The following is a 27,026-nucleotide window of genomic DNA, read 5'->3' on the forward strand; positions in this document are numbered from 1 at the left end:
TTTATGGGTAGAGGCTAAAGGGGAAAGAGGATTGAAAAGGATCCTAGGTCTTTTTCTTTCTTTTTTTCTTGTAAATCTTGACTGTGTAACAGTGTTTCTCTTCTCTTCCCTAACAGTTACCTTACTGCTTGGTTGGTATCTTTCTTCCTCCTTTTTTTCCTGTTCTTTCTGTGTTTACTTTTGTTTGTACACACTTAATTGGGGGCAGCTGTCGATATGGGAAGGAGGAGGTGGGCTATGCCTTGACACAGGGGTCCTGAGGAGAGAACTGAGACTACAGCAACATCTTTCTCTGACAGGAAGGGAGGAGGAAGGCAGGTTTTCATCTTTCTGATCCCTTACCGGTATACTAGGAGTGTCTCCCTGCTGATGATTTTTTCTTGTCTAACTCTAAATTGGTGTGCATTTTATGTGCAATACGGCTGAATTTTGAGCACAAAATCAAGGGCTTTTAAGCACTTTAATGCCACTGGGCTGTACATCCTTAAATTAAAGATGATTTATTGTTTTGTTGAACTTTCTTGGTAGTCCTCCACCTTTTTTTTCCATACAGCCATTTCTTTCTGAGGGTATTCATCCCTGTGTACAAACAGATTATGCAGATGGTGTATCTGTGTCAAGGATGGAGGTTTGGGGTTTAAAAAATGTGATTCTCTCAGTTTGTAGTAACTTGTATCTTATTTTGAGCTTCTTTTTTTAAACTTTGCTGTTCAAATGACTAGTTTTGGTTAGTGCTGTAGGTCTCTTGAGGTGCAGTAGCACAAAGCATTGTGTTCTGTTGAGTTTAGGATGAGCCAAAGGGTCTTTTGTTGAAGAAAGGGGAATAAAATCTCCATGCCCTGAGGTTGTAGGGCCTGTGCAGTGACCACGTTTTTCCGGGGAACTATCCAGTGTGTGTGTGGAAGTGAGGGGATTGCATGCATGTGTATTTTTTCCTTTTTTTCATATCTTCCTGAAAACTCCCTCTGCACTTGCACTCCCTGAGAAGCACCCCTTTTCTGCTTTCACAAAATGCAGTTTATGCTCTTCTGACTTGTAAAGTTGTCCAGAGAAAGTATAAAGGGGCAACTGTTGCTCACTGGAATATAAAGGAATAGCTGGTAATTGTGGCAGTAGAGTGAGCAACTCCTTAGTTATCACTGACCTGTTTACTCCATCATGGTTTCAGCATGCTTCCATACTTGATATGCCACAGATACGAAGGTGAGAGGAATCCTGTCCTGCTCTCCTTCATTCAGCAGTCCTTCCTGGGAGCTGCAAAGACAAGGCAATAGTCATTGGCCAAAGGAAGTGCATAACCTTCTAACTTGCTGCATGTCCGTTCCTCTCTATGCACTTCTCTTTGGAAATGCGGGGGTATAATCATCGCTAGAGTTTGTGTTGCTTTTGTAATATATTTTTTATTCCTTTTTGCTAGCTGGCTTGCCTTTTGCAATTCTCAATTCAAGACGTATCCCCTTCCAGAGAGGAGTTTTCTGTAGTGATGAATCCATCCAGTATCCATACAAAGAGGACACCATTTCTTATAAGTTGTTAGCAGGAATAATTATTCCTTTCAGTGTAATTGTTGTAAGTTAAACTTTTCTTCATTGCATTTGATTTCAATGGGGGTGGGGGAGTGGGAGGAGGGGCAATCTGTTAATGCAGACTTCTAAAACTGTATAAGATTTCTTGACTTCAAAATACTTTAGACCAGGCATTAAAGCAGTAGAAATGGTGTTCTGGCAAGAATAAGTAAAAGGTTTTCTTTAATTGAAGTCAAACAACTAGAATTGTACAACAGAAAAAAATACCTTAGAACCATGGTGGCTAATTCTATAGTCTGAGAGAGGAAAAACTTCCTCCCTTACCATGTCAGTTAAGAATAACAATAATGTATTTTAAATGACTGTCTCAAGCTTTTCCATTTTAGGAGCTACTACTTTAAGAATATGAGTTTGCATGACCTGTTAAGGCAGCAGTTTTAACTGCCACAGAGTCATCGGAAATACTTCGTGTGTGGAAGCGTAGCAACAGATCCTGAGTCCTTTAATAGAAAGATACTATTGCTTCTAATCAGAACTTATTAAAAGCGTAACTAGAATAAAAAGAATAAGTATTCAGGGAGTTTTCCCCTGCATACTTCCCCAAAGGTCAGGATAAAACACTCGGCCCATTTCTGTTTGAGTTAATGGTAGGGCCTACTTTCATGCTGAACCTAACCTGCTTGAAAATGGGCTACCGTTATCCTTCCCTCCTCTTCACACCAGATCAGTGAGCTGGAGACATTGCCTCTGCAATTGCCTGTTCGGAATCTCCCTCTTCGACCACAACTTCTAGCTCAATTGAACTGGCTCAAGCATATAGTGACTCTGTATCCTTAAAGTTTCATTACATGCTGTCAGCTGAGCTAACCTAATAGCTTACTATGGACAAAAGGTGAGGTCCCACTATTACCCTGTCTTTTGCCACCTCTGGTGGCTTGTCTGAACCAGGATAAGCTAGTGAATTCCCTAACCTGGCAGAAAACAGCAGCTTTCTTTGAACTACGTTGAGTGAAATGACTCCTGGAAGAATACAGTATCAGTACCGGGGCAAAAAGTGGTGGGGGCATGTCCTTGGGCATAGGCAGAGGGAAGAGCTGGACCTCATCAGTTAACCATTTTGTGCCCTAGATCTCCTGGGACTTTAGTTCCAACAATGGCCCTTCAACAGGGGCTTCAAGATTCCTGTCCAGACATGGTAAAAAGCTTCAGACTCCACACATGACTCCATGTTGGGTGACATCCAAGCTCATCAGAGCTACGCTTTGAGCAGAGTTAAACACTTTTATGGCAAATAAGATTTTAAGTGTATAAATATTCAAGTGTATTTTAGGAATCAAAGCTGGAAAAGGAGCAGCTACATGTAAACTTCAGTACTGGCTAGCTGTTTCTCTGGGCTAATGGGTTAAAATCAGATAGGATATTATGGCAATCTAACTCTTTCTTGCACAAGGACTGCATGGATTTTTATCGAGGTTCCAGCATAAAGGTCAACTTGTACCTTATATTTGCTCTTGGGTTGAATTCCGCGCCCCCCCCCCTCCCCACCCCCCCCCCCCCCAACTATAGAAATGTGGGGCTGGGAATTAAAACTGTGACTTATTGTTCCAGAGGCTCACACAATCAAATCTGACAGGTGTTAAAACTCAGATTTATTCTTCAGTAAAAAGTTAGAACTTCAATAACATTAGTGAACCACAGGATCAATGATGTGAGGGGAATGAGTACTACAAAGCTGATTTAAGAATTCCGAAGATTAAAAATGATGACTCAAAATGTGCATATCACTCACCTAAGAGATGGGGGCTGCAGGAGTTACCTAGGGCCACATCCCAACCCAAGGGGGAGACCCCGACTGCAGACCTGCTGCTCCAAGGAGGACTGAATCAAAATGTCCTGCGGTGGGGCCCTGTTTATACCCTTGTCGAATCTGATCTCTGGTCATTTTAATCCCCATTGGCCCAAAGGTCAACACTTCTGTGTACCTCGCACGTGTCAGATTGCTCAGTTCAATTTTCAACCTGCAGTCTCTAGGGTTTTGGGTTTTTTCCTCTCCTTCCTGCCTGGAGAAGTTTCGTTTCCTGTTGGGGCGGGTGTACCTGCCACACTTACCTAGTTTTCCTTTTCCTGGAAAAACTGCTTCAAAAACTTACAGAAATACTTCTGGAGCAGATGAAACTTCTTTTGGTTTTTATCTGTTGTATTAACTATCAAGTGGTTTATGCTAAAAGATCCTGCCTGTTAAGATAGGACTATTGTTTTTACCCTGTTAATACCATTGGTAGTGAGTATTTCCTAAGAGCAGCAGTCCTTGGTCAAACTTAAGTCCGTCTAGCTTGTTACCTCATTTCTAGCAGCGGTTAAAACAGGTGAGGGAGGAAGAATAGAGTGAGCAAAGATTGATGTTCTGCCCTCGGTACTTTGCTACCAGCCATTTGCAGCTCAGGGACTTCCTGAGTCAGAAAAGGCTTCAGTGAATATAGTAATTTCTAACGGTTGTATTTCTTTTGAGTTTATCAACTCTCCGTATGAGCCTTTATGAACATTTAGCTAACAGAGTTACCTTTGTAACATCAGGGACCATCTTTTAGTTGTGAAATCAGGCTTTTCTGTTAAGATGACTTTAAAGTCAGATGGTCAAAGCAAATGTTGGTGTCCTTTATTCAATGCTCAGTCAGATTATTGAAGATGAATAATACTCTTTGATGTCTGTGTCCTGTGAAGTAGCTACATTGACATCACCTAAGTTTTTGTCACCTCAGTTTTGATAAGAGACGTTCTTGCAGGTTTTGCAGCCGGGTTCTTTAAAAGGGATAAATTGTGTACCAGTCAAGGCTCAGATATTTCTGCTCAACTATCCTCCATTAAGAGGTTACTCTCTGGGATGGGTAGATTCTGTATAAGAGCTTACCAACATCTACTTTACTGAAAACTTTCTCAGCTTTAGTCCACGTTCTGGTGTTTCTCTGCTTCAGTCTATGTTTCAGTATGGTGCAGGGTGTAAAACTTCAGTGTCAGGCATCTGATGGGATCTTCTGTTTGCCTTAATGTACAAAGCTGCTGACAGCTACTTTGTATGCCCAGGTGTTAAGAGTGTTTAATAATGGCTTCATTCACCAAAGCTCTGCTTTGCTGGGATCCTGGACTTGTCACTCTCAAGTGACAGATGGAGCCATCTTTTAATCTTTATAGGATTTTTAAAGCTCACTTTACATATATGCATACAACCCCCCACCCATCTGATCATCTGTATGAGTCAAACCTTTCTGTACAAAATGGGACCATCTAGTTCAATATCCAGCCTACCTGGAATGAAGTTTTGTACTTTGTTTAAGTAAGAACTTACTTTCTGCAAAAGATAAAGTTGCGGGAAAACAAAATTAAATCTGCTTTCCTGCCAACACTTGATACACATGTGATGCATATACTTTAGACATGCAGGGTGAAAAATCCTTGGAAAGACCTCAGTATGCCTGTCTTTCCCTACTCTCATTAGTTTTCTCCCCTAAGGATTTAATTTTCCTGAGGAATTGGAAATTTCTTTGTTTAAATAACTGGCCTTTCAGATCCGGAAAGGAAGTCTAGACCCTTCAGAATAGTCTCTAACTTCACAAAAAACCTAACTTTATGATGAAATAGGCAAATTTTGCTCAGCAGAAGTTAGCTGAAGAAGACTTAATATAGAATAAAATGTAATACTAGAGAAAATGTTTCTAATTAGGGCCATGCCAAGTAGTGTGGATAAATGTTACTCTGAGAAGGCTTTGTTTTATCAATAATATTAAGTTCAACATGAAGCAGGGTAAGGTAAAAGTTTTTTTTCTTGTACATAAAAGTGTTTAAAGTTTGGGCATGGCTTATGCTGACTCTTGGAAAATTTAAATGTGCAGCTTAATGTTTATAAAAAATAAATTTCTGAAACTACATGTCTGATTATTAACAATAGAGTAATATCTTTCTTTATAAGTGACTGTATTTCTTTAACTGTTGTCCTTATTTCTCTTTCAGATGATCCTAGGAGAGACTCTCTCTGTCTTTTATAATCATTTGCACTCAAATTCATTTGTCAGAAATAACTACATAGCCACTATTTACAAAGCCATTGGGACCTTCATTTTTGGAGCAGCTGCTAGCCAGTCGTTGACAGACATTGCGAAGTACTCCATAGGTAGACTGCGTCCTCACTTCCTTGCTGTGTGCCAGCCCGACTGGACACGGATCAACTGCAGTCTAGGTTACATTGAGAACTTCTCTTGTCAAGGAGACAAAGCAAAAATCAATGAGGGAAGGTGAGTCTGACAATACCTCATGTACTTGGTTGTGAGACCTGTTTCTTAACTTGGGATGATGAGTTTGGTATCGCTACTGGATTATTTGAGCTTTTCCTAGAATAAATTCCTTGTAATGAATTTTAAACTTTGAGCCCTGTCTAGACACTGGGATTTTTTCTGATTTGTGGAAACTCGTTTTATTAGCGTACAGAAGAATACATAAATTATTGTGTATTCATTTCTGCTTTTTTACAAAATATGGGTGACGTTCAGTTTTGATGAGCTTCTGTTTATGTTTCTAAAATGTCTGCGCATCCCAATTGAGAGAAGAATTTAAAATCTGCCTTTGAAATTAGATGTGGAATAACAAGGAAAGTAGTTCTGATTTTAGAATGATAGCAAATAAAAACTGGATGTATCCATATAAAAATATGGAGGACTGTTAAGAGAATCACTCTACTCAATTCTCTCTTATTATTAGGCATTTTGTTACCTTACTTACCTGCCAGTTCAATTGCAGCAAGATAGCAGGGAAACAAAAATGAAGCATCTGACACACTGGAGTTTTGTCACTGTGTTATAAACAACAGTGTCTTAATGCTATTGGAAATGTTAAAGTATGTTCAGAATAATTTCTGTTATTAGAGTTGCTTGAGCTCCCTGGAAGCTTAGTTTTAGAGAATCTTCTTGCTAGTCTTTTTCCAGAAGACCTATATGCCCTCTTAGAACTTTTCTCTGTGTGTGTGGTTTTTAAATACATGTGTATAGGTTTTGCTTGCTGTCCTCTGTGCTCATTTGCTCTTCTAGCATGTGTCCCCTATGAATTTTTTAAGTAGCATGCATGGTGTTCTTCAGCAGCCACAGGAAAATGTTGCATATTGATTTGGTGGGGAACCAGGTCCAGCTCCAAGTCATGCACAGCAGCTGTTTAAAGTGCTAGAAGCAGTTTGTATTTTGAATGGCTGATGGTAGTAGAGGAGCAAGTGCATGATGATAGATACGCAGTATAGCAGATAATCCTAAAATTAGCAGAGCTTTATGCAGGTAGTAGATAGACAAATTGGAGTTTGGTCTTTAAGAGATTAGAGGAGTGTGTTTCATGTACAGCTTTTTTTTTTATTACTAATGCCCATCATTGTGCTTAGAAGACTTTTATTTACTTATTCTAAGCTATTCTAGACGCTGATTATTGGATGGACTTTCCTTGCCTGAGAGTAGCTCTGTAGAGTCAGAAAATCCACTAGTAAGGTGTAACTTATCTCTGTTCCAGGAAACATGCAATGTACTTCTGAAGACTTGTAATTGTCACTTTCTCTGTGACTGTCAACTTCAGTTTGGAAAAAGGCAGAGTAAGCAAAGGAGGATTTTAATGAAACACAGAAAACAAAGAATTCCTAAACAGCATGTCTGTCAGCTTTTTTAGTATTACTGACTTTCCAAAGATCTGACTTATACTAGAACAACCTTAATAATTGAAATAAAGGAGATGCTGCCTCCCCCAGGATAACAAATTGTCTTGGTATCTTGTCAGCTTTGCAAATTTTAGTGTTGTGAGTTAGCAGAAGTAATTGCCAGAAACTAACTCTTTAGAGTTTAAAAAAAGATAAAATGGCAACTTGTAACACAAGACGGGGGCAATACAGGGGGGTTGTTTGTTTGTTTTTAATAGATATTACATTGTGGCAGGAGTAAAATGTTTTACTTTCTTTGCTTCAACTCACTAAAAGTGGTATTTCTTTTTATTATTCTGCTACTATGTGAACAGATACTTGTCTAAGTTTCAAATGGGATGAGTCTTTAAACAAAATTGTACATCCTCAGGTGCTTTGTGAAACAGAATTGCATGGCTTTCAGCATGAAACTGGGGGGTCAAAATTCAACTTGGGTGTAGCTCTCAGTCTTCAGTTGAACTTCTGCATCAGTCTAAAAATGCTTCTCAAATGTAAAGAGGGAAAGGGAGAAAATTGGAGTCAATTGTAATGACTAAAATGGTCCTGAAATAAAATGTTCTGGGTTTTGGGGCTGCTGAAAAACAGTAAGCTCATCCTCAAACTGGTAAACAGATTTTTGTTGTATGAGAGCAACAAGGGGGAGGCAATGGCATAGCGATCACTTAGGTTCTTCCCTGTGCAACTAGTGCTTTGACATCTTGGACTTCCATATTGGAAGCAAGATTTGCCTGTCATCTCTAAACTGGTGAGCTGTTAGGTTTGTATTCCTAGCTATTGTTTTGTTCCCTTTTTCTGTTGTCCCTGTTGCTCCCTAGAAAATGATGTAAGAGGGCTCTCCTTTTTGGTCAAAGCTTGCCTTGGAAGTGGTGACTTCAATGGGGGCTCACTTGCGGTGTTTCCACTCTCAGCTAAAGCTTTTCCATGCACAGGAAGCTGTAAACAAAAAATAAGTTAGTGAGTGGTCAAAGAAGGGTAGATTAAAGTGGGAAATTGTCCTGTACAGGTGGATGTCATGGATGCAGTGACCCAGTAAATCATTCTGGGTTTCTTAAGGAAATTGGGCCCTACATATGAAAGGGTGGTTTCAATGATCTTGGGTCATGTGCCTACATACCTTACAGTTAATAAGCCACTAAGAGCATGGAGTTTGATTGTGGTGAGTTTTACAGCAAGCTGGAGGAGGTCAGTATGCTCTAAAACTGTAACCCAGAGGTGAATTTCTGGATCAGTCGGACAAAATTATTAGTGGCAAACTTATTATCAGCTGCCTTCATTTGCATAAAATAAATATGCGGGTAGAAATACCAATAAAGAATGAAGCCAGGACAATCGTAGTGTTGAATATGAAACTGTATGTTCTGAATTGAACCTATTATTCCTGTGTAGTAGTAGAACTTGAGGTTGGTTTTGAGTATTTTTAGATATTCATGCTCAGTTATACAGTCAGATATACAAATATAATCTTTGTTTACTATTTCTTAATTCATAGCAGGAAAACAATGCTTCTAGTATAAAAATCCATTGTGTGCTTCTACTATGCATATTGTACTTTTATGTTTTGTTCTCCTACCTTCTCATCCCTTCCCATGATCCTTTCTCATCTTTTTATATTTATCAAAAGTATAAAATAGTTTTTGGTATGCAGCATCCCTGAGTAGATCAGAGCTCTTGGTCTGAAATAGAGTAACTGGGTGTGTTTTGAAGAGGTGGGTGTAAGATGGAAGTCTCTAAAGGATACATTAGAAGTGGTACAGAAGTTAGGTAATGAACAATTGTTCCCACTTCTCTAATAGTAAAAGTGGAAGCAAAACATTTGAAGTAGTTTCTTATTTTTATTTTTTCCCACATTAAGATTAAGATGATGAACTAAGCTGTGGAATTCTTTGCAATGCTGGGATGTGCAAGTTTACAGGTGGGTTCAAAAACCCATTTGAGCAAACTTCTAGAAGAATAAAACCAAGAAAACAACCTATGTTTCTGGAAGCCTGTAAGTTATGGTTGGAGGCTGAGAGTGTTTTCCGCAAGCATCGTTGCATAATTTGTTCCAGTACTGGTTTATGCAAGCCTGATGTTTGCAACTCTTTGCAGATGTCTACTATGTTATAACATGGGGGCATAAGGAAAAGGCAATTATTAGTCTTATTGTTCATCAGTAATGGTAGTATTAAAATACATGCTAAAAGACATATATGCTTTATCATGAATGTAAAGCAATGGACTTATGCTTCATTATCTAAATAAAGCGCCTGTGGGTTTTGGTTAGTTTCAGTAAGGTTTTACTTTCTAACCTGAGCTTGATAAGCTGAATCTTGCTGACTTAAGTATCTTGTTTGCTCTGTATCATGCTGAAAACAGTCCTCTTCAGTTTTAAATAGCTTCGGTTCTCCTTGACAACTTTTATACTGTGTTTGCGCTTTCAGTGCTACTGGTGGTAAACTAAGCTGAGGATCGCAATCACAGTTGTGTACTTAGTAAATCTCATTCATATTTGTTGAAAGATGAATGTAAGAGTTGGCATATATTACTTGAAAGCGTGTAGCACTTGCAGATATCTAAATTATGCATGGAGATCACTAGTTGTATTAAAAATTGCTAGTTAAGTATTAGCATTAGAAACTGTTTACTTTTCTGTGTCTGTAAGACAACCCTTCCTTCAGGCAGTCTTTGGCATTTAAGCTAGACACAGAAGCTTGGTATGAGCTACTTCACTGTCTGAGGGTGAATGTCTTACACAGAACTGTGTTCTCAAGCTTTCATGAAGGTGTTGCTAGGTTTGATGGCAACTGGTTGTGTGTAGAGCTTTGTAATATTCCATTTAAGTAAATATTAAGCATAGTAACTTAATAAAGGTGCTTGACCTGTGAAGATGACTTTTCTTTTGAGTATCAAAATAGCAAAGTTCTCTTCAAAGCACGTAACACAGTTTTGTAAGATGCGTATTTTTAAAATGTAGTTGCACTAGGCAGAATGGTACAGAATTTCATATCATGTAGTTTCTTTGCTGGGAGACAGTAGCTTGTTTTGGTGTTTTAGAAAAGTAAGTTTGATACGCAAGCACCAGTTTTACTGTCTATGAATGAAGAGAGGTCAAAGCCAAGGGGTCCTCCTGTCACTGGTGCTTGCAATCAGCATGTGACTTCTAGTATACCAGCGTATACTCTAATGCTACTGGATTGCCTTTAAGGTACTTTCTTTAGCGCATATAAAGATAATGGACTTGCCAGACAGCTGGTTCCTTTTTCAAATCGGCAAAGTAGGGCTCAGTAAAATAGGTAGGCGGGCTAGGCTGTAACCCTGATTGAGCAGGGATCTGAGTGAGCAGTCTCTATTAATCTCTGATCACTTTGGCTTTTGCAGCTCCCCATCTTGTTCAATTTTTCCTTCTCTTTTCGCTTGCTACTGCTTGTGGTTACCTGGCTTTGAGTTGGTTGGCAAGACACCCAGATTCCTCAGAGGAGTAGGCAGAGAGAACACTGAAAGGACAGATGATGACTTCTCCATTCCTTATTGGTAACTAAGGCACATCTCCCAAACTTGTCTGCTCTAGCCAGTCTGTGGCAGATTGTTTGTGCATCCTGTTAGCTTTCTTGCATCTGAAAGAGTTAATAGAAACCACAGATGTTGAGCAGCAGGAGCTGGGAATTAATATTTTGCTGTTCCTTGGTGAATGTACTTTGCTATAGTTGCTGGTTGTCTGTGTGAAATGAGTTTGTAAACAGTGAAGCTTGAAGCTCTAGTAGAGTAGCAACGTAGAACACCAAGAGCTTCTATTTTCTTCTAGTATATGAATTGTGGTATAAGTCTTCAACGCTCTCAAAAAAGCCTTTATTGTTAGTGTATCTTAATGCTTGATAGGTCTGGAAAAACTTTTTGGGGCTTCTGGTGGGGGATTGGGGAAAGGCAACTTTAAAAGCCATTTGTTTAGTTATGCTTAAATGTGTTGTACTTCAGGACTTCAAGATGGTGATGGGTGTGCCTTCTAACTGTATTATTAGACTGTACTGATATATAGTGTGGTGATGTTAACTGGTTGCTCCCAACTCATTTTTGGCAGTCAGGAGTTGGTAATTCTACCTTTATGACCTTTGTGCAGACAAGCATTGGTAATCCCTAGGTAGCAGGATCTGGAATCCAGGAGACATCCTTGACCAGGCCAGCCTGAACCTGGAACAGGTCAGCTTTAACTGCGTCTATAAACTTGGACTGTCATCTAAAGCAAACAATGGGTATTTCTTACTGCTTGTAAATCCAATCTCAAAGACAGTAAACATGGCTTAAGTAAAGGTTTTGTCAATATTTTTTTGAGGAGGATGGGAACTTAGTTATTAAAATAGGTTTTTCTCTCCAGCTTTATATAATCCTTTCTACAAGCAGGGAAAAAATAAAACCCCAAGCCTCCCCAGAACTGAACAAAAGCTCCACAAAACAACAATAAAGATCCCCCACAAGCCAAGACTTCTAGTATTGGAGAGTTGTGTGTAATTGAAAGAACATTTGAATGAGAGTCTTTTTTTTAAATTCTTAAACAATGTAGCAGGTGCTATATACAGTTTACAGTATTTTTAGAACTTAATTTAGGATTGTGCTGTCACTTTCATTTTTATATATATATGTATATATAATTTTGTAAACTTGGCTGCACAAACAGCACACTAAAGCCTTGTGTGACGGTCAGGTATATTGAGTCTGATACTATTTAAACTTACATTTCCTCCACAAAATGTTAAGAATAAGTGTTGTAGCATGAAGTATGCAGTATTATTACTTAGTGTCTGCTGAATATTTTCACAGGGACAATCATATACTAGGGTGGAAATAAGTAAGTTCTAGTTACTGCTGGTACAAATGATGCCTCCCTAGAACTTCAAAACCTTAAAGCATACTTTCTTAAATTTTCTGATTTTAGAATCACTTCCTGCAGTAATAATGTAGGAAAAAAAGTAGGTTTGCAATATCAGTACTCAATAAGGAATGTGAAATACAACTATTGGTAATGCTGTGTTGGAATGTATAACCTTTGAAAGCAAAAGGCTTTTAATTAATGTGTTCTTCTTCTCACAGGTTCAATGTGCCTGATTTGCTTGTTGTGCCATAGTGGTCACAAAAGTCTCTGAAACAGAAACTAGTTGGGGCCAATCAATTTAGTGGATAAAAGTTTAAGAATCAATTCAGATACTTGGCAATTGGGTTATGAAGTTATTCTTCATAGTTTTGGATGAACATAAGTCTGTATTTTTAATACTGTATTTCAGGATGGTTGTTACCTGCAGATGATGATGAAAACTCTTTTAAAAAATTTTTTTCTAAAATGTCACCAGAGAAAGTATTAAAACATTTCAGAAAATAAACATGCTGGCTTCTCTTAAAATCTAATATTTTCTACCTTTTTGAGTATACCTTAGAGATCTCTTATAAAATTCTGAACCGTTGTCTTCCAAAATTTTCATTGACCCTTTTCTTACTGCTGAATTGATTCCCCCTCCCTGCCCAGTATCGTTAATGCCCACTTCATCCTGATAACAGTGGAGACCTTGTTATGATGTCTAGCAAGAATGGCTTAAATACTTCGGGTATGTGGCTGGACGCTTAGGAAGCCTTTGTGTATATAATGGAGGGAACCTCTGGAGGTCATCTAGTCCAGCCTCCAGTTTACAAGCAGAGCTAACTATAGTTTTGACAAAGCCCCATGCATCCTGATTTGTTCAAGAGCTCTGGAGGTGGTGATTCCACAGCCTGTGGGGAAAATCTATTCCTTCAGTCCTTCTTGCCCTTTTTCTGACCATCAGGGGGACTAGACCCCCTGCATCCTTAGCATGGCTTCTTAGATGTCTAATCAGCCTCACCATGGCATCATCTACCTTCTTCAGCACCACTGGATGCCATCCATTCTCATGGACTTGCAAGTCCAGCTTTAAGTAATCATGGTTAGATCTTCCTAGATAGTACCTCTGTCCTCTGAACTTTACTACTAGGCATGAAGACCTGGGAGGCTGGAAGGATCTTGTTGGAAAAGGCTTCCAAACGTCAGGCAGAGAAGGTATCGAGTACATTTAGCTTTTCTATTCCCTTTGTCACAGCATAGCTCACCCTGTTCAGTGGTGGGCCCATGTTATCCCTGTCCTTGTTTTGCTGCTGACCTGCCAGCTGAAAACCTTCATTCACATTGCCCTTTGTATTCCTCACGAGCTCCAGCCTTGGCCTTTCTAATTCCTTCTCTGTGTGCTTGGGTGATGCTTCAGTACTTGTCCCTGGTAGGCAGTCTATTTCTACCTCTCGTGATTTTGTATCTAAACCCAGTCAGATGTTGCTCACTGATGAAGACGGCCTCTTGTTATTCCTGCTTGTTTTCTTCCACAAGGGGATGGAATGTCTTTGTGCTCTAAGGAGATTGTCCCAGAAATCCTGCCATCTCATGGTTACTGCAAACAAGGCTGTTGCTGACATGTCCAACTAGTTCATTTTTGCTCCTGAGTAACAGATAAGCAGAGAGCGTTTTTCCTGTTAGGCCTGTCCAACAGCAATGTAAGAAAAGAAAGCTGTTGAATTGCTTGCACCTTGCCGTGTTGCCCTTCCATCAGATTTTGACGCAGCTGAATTTCCTGAGGGGAAGCCTTTCTGGATATGAGATGCCCGAGTTCTATTCTTCCAGTCTCTAGAAATTTTAACCTGTAATTCAGTGTTGGAGATGCCCAGTCTAATTAGTGGATTCTAACACATCTTGGGGTTGTCCTCCCCTCCCTTCTGTGTACAATTGCTTACTGAGCCTGAAAGGAAGACATAGCAATTCTTCGTATTCTTCAGCTTTGGGCAAGACTTGAACCCTGGCCTCCAACCATGTAAATGAGCTTCCTTCTTGCTGAGGAATGACTTTGCATTTCCTTCTTAGGCATCTCCAGCTGTACCTTATGGTAAGTTAGAAGGAGAAGGGTCAACATACGGCTTAATTTCATGAGTCCTTCAATTCACTAACTTTAACTCTGGAGCTTATTTATTGAGCTTTCATTTAAAGTGCAGATTTGGAGGCATTCCAGTCTTCCTGTCTCTTAAAACATTTACCATTGAGGTACTGTTGGCTTGCTTCTGTTCTTATTGAGACATAGATATGAGAGCTTTTTGTCTTGTTCATATATAAGATCTGCTCCAAACTGGATTTCATAAATGCCAGATGTGTCCCTTTGTGATGGAATTTTATTGTCCCTTTTGGTGTGCAACTGAAAAATCTGGATTGAATTTCAAATCTGGATAATTGCTGGATTCAGCGTTTGTTTTTTTCAAAAGAAAAAAAAGTAGAAGTCTTCATGAATGCAGTTCAAAACGTTCTTTCACATTTTTGAAGCTGAAATATTGCCACTAGTTCCATAACAAAATGGTTTCAGTGTTGTATAAGGAGACAGTTCAGATTTCTGCTCCTGAAAGTGGAGGGGGTAGTATTCATTAAAGCAAAGAAATACATATAGAATACATCTCAACCCCTGCTTTCTTCATGCTCTCTGAAATGGAGAAAGTAGAGGTATTACACACATGTAACAGTGTTCTATAATCTTCAGGTAAACCAAGCAGCTTTTTTTTTATTCCAGGGATGTAAAGTGCTTAATTATCATGCTGCTGTTATGAAATGTGGAACAGCTGGGAGATGGGAAGGCATAAGCATAACGTGTTCCTCCTTGATTAACACACTACAAAGTTGGGAGTAGAAACTAGGGGTTCAGATCTTTTCCAGAGAAGGATGTGAGAATATAAGTCTAAACAGTTTTTTGACAGATTAGCCCTTCAAGCAAACGATTTTAGCTATGATAGCAGGTTTCTAACTAACCAATTAAAAGCATGTGTGTATTATGCATGTGCATACATACCACGTCTTGCATAACCTCTGTTTCTGAGAAAATAAAAGGTGGTGCAGCTGATCTGCAAGTGAGTATTGACAGTGGATGTATTTAAAAGTGTTGCCTTAATTCTCTTCTATAATATATGTTAAGAGGAATTTGCTGTTAACTTTTTGTAGCTGAAGCTTGAGTGATGTTCTGAATCAGTTCTGAGGGCATGCTTTAATTTTTCAGAGCTTTAAAATCAAACTAGAACAAAGTAATTTTTTATTAATTGTTCCCCAAATCCATGTTCTTCCATAACAGGACAGTTGAATATAAAGGAGGAGGAACAGTGCAGTGGTATGGGTATTCAGAAGATGAACTGGATGCCAGCATGTTCATTTAGGCTGCTAATGCCTTCCTCTTGTAGTCATGCTAAATTTGGTTGCAGTGTGCAGTACAGTTGGCTGATTCATCCTATTGCTTTAAGACTAGTTAAACTAATTCCCACCAGCACACATTTTTGTACAGTGTAAAGTTGTTTGATTGGTTTGGGTTTTTTCCCAAGTGTAGTAGTCCTGGGCGTGTGCTCTTAATCTACCTGTTCAGGCTTCCTGAGTTTACTACAAATTTTTCTTGGATGCAGTATTGATTGCATTTTAGCTGAGGAGTGCAGGTTTGTCCCAATAATGCAATCACTGACTTCTAAATACTTCTGTTAGATATCACTTTTTAGCTTTTTCACTGAGGATGGATATTGACTGGGGTGGGACCTGAAAGTTCAGAGATCTGGGTTTGGAGGAACACTGAAAATCTGGTGAATAGGGAGATGCAAGAAGCTGTACTTTCTGGTTTATTCATCAGCTCACTAAGCACATACACAAAAGTGAAAACTTTGATCCTGCAGTGGTAAGTATTGAACCATGGTGTACAAGTCTAGCTACTTTGGAGGCGCTCTGTGCGGTCTGAACTCTGTTAGGCTCCAAAGCACACTTGTGCAGCCAGCAGGGTTGTGTATGCATGTGTGAACACTTTCTCTGAAGTCGAGTTCGACTTTGGATAGTTGAAGTTCTCTAATTTCAGTCTGTCACTTTGTTCTGTTTGTGGTAACAGATAACACAGCTGTTAAAGCTTCATAATTATAATTGTATTACTAATGTACAGATTCATATTTCGTCTCGGATGTCTAAAGGAAAAAAATGGTTCCCTACTTCAGTTGATGTATTGCTCCCATGCTGACTGCACTCAAAACAAGCTGTGTGTAGTCTGCCATTGCAAACTCAAAGTGTAATCGTCAAAGAAGTCTTTAGGAAATTAGAGCTGACTGTTTTGACCTTTATAATTTATTTCAACACAATTGCCAAGGTGGTGCCCTTTACCAATAATTTGCCAGGAATTTTATTTCAGCTTTGTTTAGAGGTCTTTTGCAGGTTGTACTCATGCATGCCGGTAAGTGCAGCTAAATCACTTGGAGCAGTTCCCAGTAGTTAGGCACGTGTGCCAGACAGCTGGTATGGGGCTAACCTGCATAACTTTGTTTTGAAGTTCAGCCAAACTTTTGAAACTCTTACGTTGCCTGTTCTAGGTACCCCTTCAAAACTGTAACTGTGTTCAAAAACTAATAAAAAAACCCATCCAACCTCCCCCCCAACAAGAAACCTTCATACATTACTTCCATTTTAATGAATACTTTTAATGAATACTTTTGTTTTCCCCTGTTTCATTAGGTAGCCTTTACAGTTGGTTTGCTGTGGAGTTTTTAAACCTAAGCCAAGAGACTGGACACTTACTTCAAGTTAACCCATCTGTATTAAACAATTGTTCCTGTCTGTCTCTCTCCTCCCCCTCCCCCCCCTCCCCCATTGGGAGTATTTCTATGATGAAGCATTTTGCATTAAAATAACCTGCCTTGAATGAAATGTTCCAATATTTTGTTTTGAAACTACTTAAAGCTTTGTTAAAAGTCAAACCACTTAATCATTCAAGCATAATAACTAAATGAATTACTTATCTAATCTGACAGTTTCTAACAGCATCATGAATCAGAAATTTCTCTAAAGCTGCTACAAACTTATTAACTAGGTGTTTGCTAGGTGCATACTGGTATGTTGTGTATAGAAGTCTGATGGAGCTTTTAACCTGTGAAGTACTCTACAGTACTGAACTATGTTGAGGAGCTTTTGTCAGAGACTAATTTAGTAGTTTCCACTTCTGAAAAGATATATGAAAAAAAAAATAAAAAAAATTCGGGCAGCTTGGATACCAAAGCAGTTGAAAGGGATGAATGGAAGGAAGGAAAGGAATGTGCACTATTATCCAGGTGGTGCAACTTTTTTTTTAAATGCTGCATCTTACCTGTCTGTCATTACTGTTATTCAAGATGTAATATGGCTGATTTGGGAACACTTCCAGTCCTAGTGAAATTATTCACCACTTCTGAGAATTGAAGTTTAGTCAGGGCACCTACACTTAACTTTACATGGAAGGAAAAAGCTGAAATATGCTAGTAAGTAAGAATCTTTAAATATTTAAACTTCAGAAGCTTCTGGGCTACAGTGGATGATAAAACAAGGCTGTACTTGATCTAGAAGCAGAAAGAGCTGCCTTTGCAATACGAACTAACTGGCAGTAGGGAGAATCAAATCTGAAAGGTGAACATGCTGTAACCAGTTGAGATGCAGTTCTGCAGTCTGGATCATGTTTCTGATCTTACACCTCCTTTGCCCTAATGTGAATTGGCCCTTCTCAGGGGTGATGGATAGCATTTGTTTTCATAACCGACAATAAAACTCGTCACCCTTTAACGGTTTTCAGAAAAACGTGTGCTTGCAGTCTGTCATTTCAGTAGTTTATCATGCTTAAACTCATTGGAAATCAAAGTTTGTAACTTGTGTTCAGCACATCCTGAAAATTATTTGGAAGCTGGCTATGGCTAATCAAGCAGGTAGATGCATCTTCTCATTCTTGGCAGAATTTCACTGCTTTGCAAAGCTTATGTCCAAGTTAACAGAAGGGAAAAGTCTCTTAAGGTAAAACTTTGGACATGTCTATAACTGTATTGCTCCAACAGTACTGTAGGGACTGAAATCTCCTTAATGCTGATGGTTCCTCCGCTGCCTCCCTTTCCTTTTCCTCTTCAAAGATTACAAAAATATGTTGGGGGAAGGGTTCTGCACGCTTGCCAAGAGCTTCATGCCCAAAGTGGTTTCTTAAAGAGAGTCAAATCCCTGATTTTACAGGGATTTTTTTTTCTTATTATTCCCTTTATGTAAAAATGATAATAACACTCCTGTGAGTCAGAACAGTATTCTGTGGATAACTTGCGCAGACATGGTTAATGGAACAGAAGCCTGTAATCTGATGCATGTGAGAGCAAAATATTAGTTTTTAGGAATGTTGGTCTGAGGAGTCCTTGCTGCTATTTTCACTTTTACTCTTTCCTAAGAGGAGATTATTAGGAAAGAGAAGTAAACAAAGTCCTGATTTTTTTTTTTTTTTTGTTGGAGGAGGCTAACTAGAAATGTTGTAGAAAGTTAAACTTTCCTTTTGTTTTTTGAGTTAAATTGAGTGACAAAGTCAAAACTAACATAAGAGAACTTGCTTTTGGTTTTGCAATGTGTGTGTGGAATGCCATTGCAGCATGCCAGTTGGTTGGACTTTGTAATATCAGGACCTCAGAACGTACATGATTGTGGTACGAATGCCAGGACTTCGTAACTTCTTGCTCCCTAGTTGAAACTTTGGAATATTTGGGAGTTCAAGGTGCAGGTTGACTGCTGATCATTTGAAAAGTAAAAAATAGTAGGAGGATGGGATTTTTCCTTACTGGTTATATTACAGTGAAGAGTATTCCTCTAGTAGTTGCTGGTACAAACCACTGCTGACAGTTGCAGAATAGCTAGTTAACTAGTCATTGCCCAATTAGATTGTTCCATCAGTGTGTAATACTTTGGTTTAAATAAATAAAATTTACATGATACGTGCATACTTGGGATGTATTGTGAGGTATTTCTTCAATTCCCAGAGAGAAGGAAAAAACCAACCAAAAACCCAACAAGTTATGCTAGCAGAAGTTTTTAACAAACTTTCAAAATGTGATCAGTCTAGCAGTGAAGACAAGCCTTGTAGTACTTGTAACTGAGTAAAACCACTTCATGTTGATCCTGAGCTTGGGGAAAGGTCACCCTTGATTCTTGCAGTGTCTGCAGGGCTTGTTTCAAAAGGGCGGTGGTGGGGAAGGTGGTTAGAAATTAGAAGATGACTGCCTCTTTCTTCCTAGAACGTGCTAGATCTGTTTTATGTCAGTAGGATAAGCAGGGAACTTTCATTTGTGTAGGATAAGCATAAGGTAAGATAGCCTTGAAAAGGAAAAAAGTGTAACTGCAAAAAAATGGGCATAGTCCCATGTGTATTAAGTGTCAGCATTGGCAAAGTTTTCTCACTATCTGCCACTACTTAAAACAGAGCTGAGTGGATCTACTTCTCACCCCAAATATGATTAGGGAATTGTGCAAGACACTTACTATTATCGAGTCTCATGTTGAAACACCTCTGTCAGTAAAATTGTCCAGATGAGTATTATTACTGAAGTGGAAGGACTGGCAGCTTTTTCCTTTCTGTCAGTGTAAGGCTTTGTACTTAAGTGTGGGTTTAACTACTGGCAGAGAAGGAAGAAAGTGGAGAAATTGGGAATATTGTCTCTTCAAAATGGGTTTCTGAGTAGTTGCTGATACTGTTAAATAGGTTAACTACTTGTGCATTTGCTTAAACATTTTTTTGCAATAATCACAGAAGTGCTTGATTTCAGCGTCCTCAAACCTTTCAATCCCCACTGATCTTGAAAGTTGTACTCGTGCAAGTCTAGCATATAAGAAAAGAGTGGGTGCTGTAAAAATGCATGAATGCAGAGAAAATTGACTTCAGAGAATATGGTGCTTCAGCTTAAGTGTAGGACTAGCAATTTATTAAACCCTGTCCTCATGGCTCTGAAATTCTAGGAATATTTCCCTAACAAGTGTGTGGAGCTCTCTGGCTTACTCAACGCTGGTGTGCTGAGCTGCAGCTCTGTCTGGCACTTACTCCCCTCCAGATCAATGGAATGGGTAACATGAATGTCAGGGGAAGCTTTGAGTCAGACTTGGAGAATCCAGAGAACCTGAGGATAGAAGGACTTGCAGGCTAATCCAGCGTGTGGTTTTATTTGCTTTGATTTGGGAGTGTGCATAATGTTTTGCTGGGCCTCCTGCTTTTCTCTTAAGGCATCATTCCATATTCAGTAGTTGTATTGGGAAGACTGCCTTGTCATTCAGCCTCTGCCAGGTTTATTGTGGCACCACAAGATACGCTTTCTTCTGGTTTATCCCTTTTTATTGTCATTTCTAATGCTTTAATTTCTCACCATTTAATGCTCCTCTGTGCCATATATATTCAGCTATTTCCTAGTCTTATGTTTCACTAAGGCCATTCATTTCCCTGTCAGACTGCTGCACTTTGCTTAAATGTTTCTGCACATTCAGGTGTCCTTACAAAGACATTGTATGGAGACAACACATCAAGCTTGTTCACTGAGCTCCAGTGTTCAGTAATTCACTTATTAAATAATGCACTTTACAAAATACTGCCAAGCAGAACTTATTACTTAAAACGTGCTCTTCCAAGTGACAGTGTAAGACAAATGATCCTTTTATTTGCTGTGTGTTATATTCCGTTTTTCTACTAATTGAAGGCACGGTACCTTCTATCAGGCAGGCTCTGCTCTGCCGGCTATGTTGCCTTTGCGCGTGGAAAAAAATAGAACAGAATGAAATGGTTGTCAGTGTCAAGTCCTGCAAGGTAATGTGTCTTAGACGTGCTTATCTGGGATTAGAAATCCTGGTTTAAAAGTACTGAGTGGTTCAGTTCAATTATTTCTTGTAGGAGTTGTTTATACTTTGATTATTTTCCCAGGTACTCTTTAAAAATCCAGACTTACGATAGCAAACTGTAGTGATTAATCGTAGTCAGTCTTATGGCAACCTGTTAAAGTATAGCATCTTTACTTCTGTCTTTATCATAAACCATGTGAAATTTGTGGCAAAACTGTTTCAAGAAAGCTAAACAGCCCTTGAATTAACCTTATTTTAAGACCTTTTTGAGATGTCTACTTGTACTGTATACATTGGAAAGTGAGAATATACTTTGGACCTCAGCTGAGACCTGAAACTGGTTTTGTGTTACTACTTAAGGCATTCTTCTCACTTGGTAATAATGCCCAAGTGGAAATAATTAAACCTTATGCTTTTTCCTGTTAAAATGAAGCCTTGTTTCTCGCATCACAAGTGATCTGTGAGGTAGGTATTGATGGAGTAAAAGGTATGGATCTCTGCAAAGCTGATCTTTTGAAGTCAGATTCTGCCATTCTGGAAAGAATCAAAACAAGACTTTGGACTTACCAACTCTATTTCATGACACTGCGGTTTCAGTGGATACCATTCTAATATTCATTTGAAAAAGATGTCCTGAAATCCGATGTGCAAATTCCTACTGGGATAGTTTAGCCTTTCCTTCATTAGCAAAAGATAGGGGGTTTGAGAGTTGTCTGTACTGTTTCATTTAGAAATGTATTTTCTTCTAATACTTCTGCATTCTTGGGACTAGTAAATATTGGTTAGTTTTTTAATTAAAAATGTATTTATTTTTTAAATTCTGGCTCATGGCAAGGCAGCACTTGCAGTATGATCACAAAGAAGCCTGGGCTGTGCAGCCACTTGGCTGGTTTGATAGACAGGATGTTCTCTTGGCTTTGGGAAGATGTTGTTTGCATGCTTAGAAATCATTGGGAAACATTTCCATTGTCAAGATTAGTGTTTGAAAGGGTTTTAAGATTATTTTTTTTAAAATGTCTGTTTTTTAAGGAATTCTAGAGACACAGTATTGCCAAAGAAATGTCACTGGGATTGCACGATGTACAAGTTGGATCAATACTTTGTCCCAGTTGTATTTCTGGCAATACTTCGTGTGCTAGCACAACATTTTCAATCTTGTACAGCATACTTATCTTTGCCTGATGAGAATGCATTCAAATTTTGTAACCTTCAACTTGGAGCAAGGGAGTCTTAATGTTACATTGGGCTAATACATTCCTAAAACCAAGAATGCCAGTAGTCAACACCACCATTAAAATTATATAGGAATTCCAAAATAAACTTAGAGAATTATATTTATTCCTTCTGTCACTTATTAGCCTTCTGAATTCCTTCAGTTGGCAATAGGTTGCTATCAGGAATTGTGGGAAACGTCATCTTATGGACAACAGGAATTAACCCCAAATTCAGTGGATAAAATATTGGCACAGGATCCAGGAATTCCTTATTCTGTATCTTCTGTTCTTTAGAACAGCATGCTTTGGTTTCTTGGCTCAGATGATGTGTTTGTCTGAAACATGGAGCTCTTCAAAATTCTTATTGTATTGGCTTTCATAGTAGACTCTTGCCCCGAGATTTTAACTGGTGAAGAGTTAAAGAGTGCTAAAGTGGAGAAGGGATGTCTAATCTAATCTAAAATCTAATCTTAATGTTTTTTGAATTTTAAACATCTGAAGAGAACACATTCTCAGTTACAGTTTTTGTATTTAAGAACTGAATTGAAAAATATCTGTTGGGTATGTACTGAGGGAACTTTTGTGGTTTTTTTTCTGACACCTGATGCAGTTTTGTAATGTTATACATGCAAATTAATGCAGGAAGTTTGCAGTTTCACTTGTGCACAAGATTGTTTTATTGTCTTCTTTGTGGTATCTGAGTAGTGAATGTTTAACCCAATTATCTTACTGCACATCAGAGCTGCCTGTGTTACTCTTGGCCCAAGGAGTAGGAATGTTTCCCTTGACCAGAAATTTGCCTGGCCTCAGGCTCTCTGCTGGGCTGAGGCACCAAAAGAGGGACCTGCTGGATATGGTGGAGGGCAGTCTGGAGAGCTATGAAACTTTTTATGAAGTTGGCCTTGTTTGTGTATGCCGAACTCTTAAGCAAGGAGTGCTGCGTTACGTAGCTAAATTGCACAGAAGCCTGGCTGAGACCTGACTGATAGCCTGCGAAGCAGCACCATTAATTACAAGGCTCTGTGCGTCAAATAGAAGAAATAGTTCAAGTACAGTTTCTTTCACCTCTCCGCTTAAAACTGAATTAGAAATGTCTTTCCGTTTTGCCCCCTCCTCTTGACGAAGAGGCGGGTGGGATTTGTTTTACAGCTGTGATACGCAGCTCCTCGCAGAAATGACCTGTGCAGGGGGGAGGACCTTGCGGAAGGAACTCTGCGCTGCCAGCATCAACTGTTGAGTCCCTTCAGTCTGGACCTGCTGCAAGCCTTTACGAGTTGAAGGCAATGTTGACACCCTTTACATGATATAGCCAAGTATGAGGCCATTTCTACAAGTATTAGATGAGGCGTCACCTTTTGCAGTTGGCTGGTTAATGGACTGCCTTCATGGCTTTCCCCGTACCCTTCAATGATAGGTGATTGTACGAATTGGTACATTTAACAAAGGTATACGTATGTATACATGGTATAAACTTCTAGATACAGGTTGTTAACTACTACCTCTTGATTGTGACCAAATGCAAATAACTGGTTTGGGGTGATTAATGTGTCATTCGTTCTTGCACACATGGTGTGATTATCAGATAAGTAATTTTTAATGTTGGTAATATTTACAGTATTCTGGTATTTATTAAGATGATGAAACAAATGTACTTTGTTTTGAAGGATACTTGGTTTCTAGCTTTAAGGATGTGCTCACTTGCTGTTCAAACTTCAGTCAAAGGGCTAGGAGTTACAACCTGACATGGAGATCAACTTAATGCTGGAATAGGATAGCTGCCAGTAGTGAAGTTTGTGCTGTCAAAAAGCTTTTGTTGGACATGTGTGATGGCTGTTGTGGCTAGATAGCCTCCTTGAACTAAAAAACATGGAGATGTTTGCATTTAACCAGTTCACTTGTGTAAGACAATCAAGTATCATTGTAGACTGAGTGTTGCAAAAGAAAAGTAATGAGATGTTTGTTCTCTTCTTTTCCAGACTATCATTTTACTCTGGCCATTCTTCGTTCTCCATGTACTGCATGCTCTTCCTAGCAGTAAGTATGCTCTTTCCATCTAAATGGCAAAAAAAAAGCCTGTTAGTTACCTAGTCCAAAAATTGAAATGTTTACTTGGCTGCTTTGGGCAAGGGACATTGATTGTGTAGGTGCTTTAGTTGAGATAACTGAAGATTTCTCAGTAGGAGTTGTAAGGGAATGCCACTGATACTGGGGCAAGAAGTAGAATTATGTTCAATATGCCTAAAAATACTTCATATGGTAATTGACTTGCGTGTCTTTTCTAAAATGAACCTGGCGATAAGTGGGTTTGGAAAATATGCTGCTACTTAAATTTAATTATATTGAAAGCAATATAAAATATATAATAAGATATGTCTGACTTAATGAAACATGCAAAGTGTATTTAAAAATGAGAAAACCTAAACCCCGATCAAAAGTGGGTGGGCCCATAAGCTTACAAAACAGCAAATTAACTTGAATTTTTAAATTCCTTTTAATTTTCTCCTGTCTTTTAGGGGCCGGGAGGCAGAGTGAGGGAAGGAAGGGGACAGATCTGTCTGTGGAAGCAAATACTAATGATAAGATCAATTACTAATGCTTCAATTGGAGCCTAAAGCATTTCAGTTCAAATTGTTCCAAGTCAGCTAGGGCAAATTATCTTCACTCCTAGGATAAGCATTGTAACGCTGAAAGATTGATTTGGTTGTTCTTCCCCTGGTAATTTGTAACACAGAAGGTATTAAACAGCTTTCTGCAATTTTGTTGTTAATGTAGTTGTAAAATTAAGCTCTAGTCCTGGATATAAATTGCTAACGTAATACATAGATGCCAGGATCTTCACAGAGCTCAGATTCAATTTGATTTCTCATCCTGATTGCATTCTTAACTTTTTCGCTGTCTCTTGGCAATAGTATAACATCTACAGTGAGTGGACAAGATTATTCAGATTAAACTAAAAACCCTACAACCACATACAGAAAGGGGTGGCTCTTCAGTATGACATAGGACTTTTTAAACTTTACGTTAAAAAAAGCTTTTTCAGAAGCTCACTGTTCGGTTTGGATCTAACATTGCAGTTTGTTTATGGCTAAACTGGTTTAGTTCCTTTCCCTCTCTTACCAGTCTTTATCTAATACAAAGAATTCATAAAAATATTATGTCCTGGCTTTGACTAGAATATAGTGCAACTTCCTGTCAGCTGTTTAAAAAAAAAAAAAAAAAAAAAGTGCCTTTACTTGCTCATTGTGACTGGCAGTCTCCAAAATTATATAGGTCCACTTGTGATATGATTCCAAAGCCAAAACCACTATTTCCATAATAGTGTGGAGCACATAACTGCTACACAGCAGCCTAAGACTGACTTGCTCCATTGGGTTCAGCCATACCCTTCTGATCCAACTCCTCTGTGCATGGTTTTGTTGAGCACCGTGAGAGGGTGATAGTGCCACCTCTCAGCAGCACAAACTTGGAGACAAGAAAAAACTTGCTAGGTGTTTGGCAACGTGTATAGTTCCTAACTTTTGCTGACTGGATTACAGCCATTTGACAGGGATGTGAATCTGTCAGAACTTTTACCTCTGTCACATGTATGTGTAAGGAGCGTCCTGCTTGCTGCAGCCTGAGGAAATGGTGGTGATCAGGAGGACTTGTCAGCTGGTACAAACTCAGAAAAAGGAGTTGTTATTTTCAAACCTTGCATCTGTTAATTAAAACCTGTGTGTGCCTCTGCCGCCTGCCCCCCGCCCCCCGTCAATACAGCTTGGGCTCCAGACCTTGTTTGTTTAACCTACTAGGATTTGAAAAAATGCAACCTTTGGCAAGAAAGTCAGGAGTTCTTTATTTTGAAGATACTAACTTCATGTGGGTTGAATAATGCTTTCTGTAGTTGCCCGTGGCATGGGTTTTTGAATCCATGCAAAGGAGCTTGTGTAGAGTTCCTGAACAGGCAGCGATGCACCTTACCTGTCTTGGGGCTTTGTGTATGTGTGAGCTTCACGCTCGGCAGACTTCTGCGTGGGGCAGAGGTGGGACAGTAGAAGTCAAATCCATCCTCTGTATGCCCCTTTGAAATGCTGTAAACCCAGAGCTTGTGTCAGTCCCGGTTCAGCAATGAAATAAAACTTGCGGTGGCTCAGCAAGCTGCTACAGAAACTGTCCTTGTGCTCATTCAGTTCTGTAGTAACTGCAAGACAACATGGCTTTACCTAGCTCCCTTAAACTAGAAAGGTATGAATGTCCTTAACAAATGTCATGTTAAGAGTTAAACAGTAAGTGTTTTGTTGGAGATCAGTTTGTTATTCAGTAAGCTTGTCAATGAATAGCCAGAACCCTGGCTGGAGGAGAAGGCATTCTTAATCTATTCCTGCACCCCAGTTTCTTGTCTGTGGCTGAGCTACTGCCCAGTACAAATAAGAGGCTTTGTGGTGATCAGACTTATACTTTCTTCTGTCCTGTAATAAGATTATTCATTCAGAAACTGTTGGGAGGCCTTGACTGGGACATCTGAAGAAGGTTAATGACTGCTGTGCAGGATATTTTTACCTTGCTGATTAACACAGCATTACTGCGTACCAACCTTTGCATTCAATGTGGTCTTTTTATTCAAAAAAAAAAAAAAAAAAAAAGTAAAAAAAGAGAAAGTACATATATCTTCAAGCAAACAGCTACTGCAGGAAGGTAAGGAAAACTGCTTTCTAACCCTACCCCTTGCCCATGTGGCAAGGCAGAGTGCTGCCACTGGCTCTAAACCAAACCTGCGGCACTTGATAACCTGTTTGTTAACTGAACTCTGATGCTGGCTTCATCTGGTCTTTGCACACTTGCTCCAGCCACGGACTGAGTCATGAGCAGGACAGAATCGTTAACATGTGGCATTACTCATAGGCAGTATTAATCATAAC

At 39.1% G+C, this 27,026-nt stretch overlaps 1 protein-coding gene across 2 annotated transcripts in view; it reads left to right on the forward strand.

The window, feature by feature from the left end:
- The window catches only part of PLPP1 (phospholipid phosphatase 1), a 70,694-nt gene that overhangs the window by 30,986 nt on the left and 12,682 nt on the right, over positions 1-27,026 (forward strand). Inside the window, exons 2-4 of one of the 2 annotated variants that reach the window (XM_049796218.1) lie at positions 1,418-1,569; positions 5,532-5,812; positions 24,105-24,162. In XM_049796218.1, coding sequence (XP_049652175.1) covers positions 1,418-1,569; positions 5,532-5,812; positions 24,105-24,162 — 491 coding nt within the window. The remainder of the gene's footprint in view (positions 1-1,417; positions 1,570-5,531; positions 5,813-24,104; positions 24,163-27,026) is intronic. The other variant, XM_049796217.1, reaches the window with a different exon arrangement.

The sequence above is a fragment of the Accipiter gentilis genome, chromosome Z (assembly GCF_929443795.1).
Source record: "Accipiter gentilis chromosome Z, bAccGen1.1, whole genome shotgun sequence".
NCBI classification, from domain to species: domain Eukaryota; kingdom Metazoa; phylum Chordata; class Aves; order Accipitriformes; family Accipitridae; genus Astur; species Astur gentilis.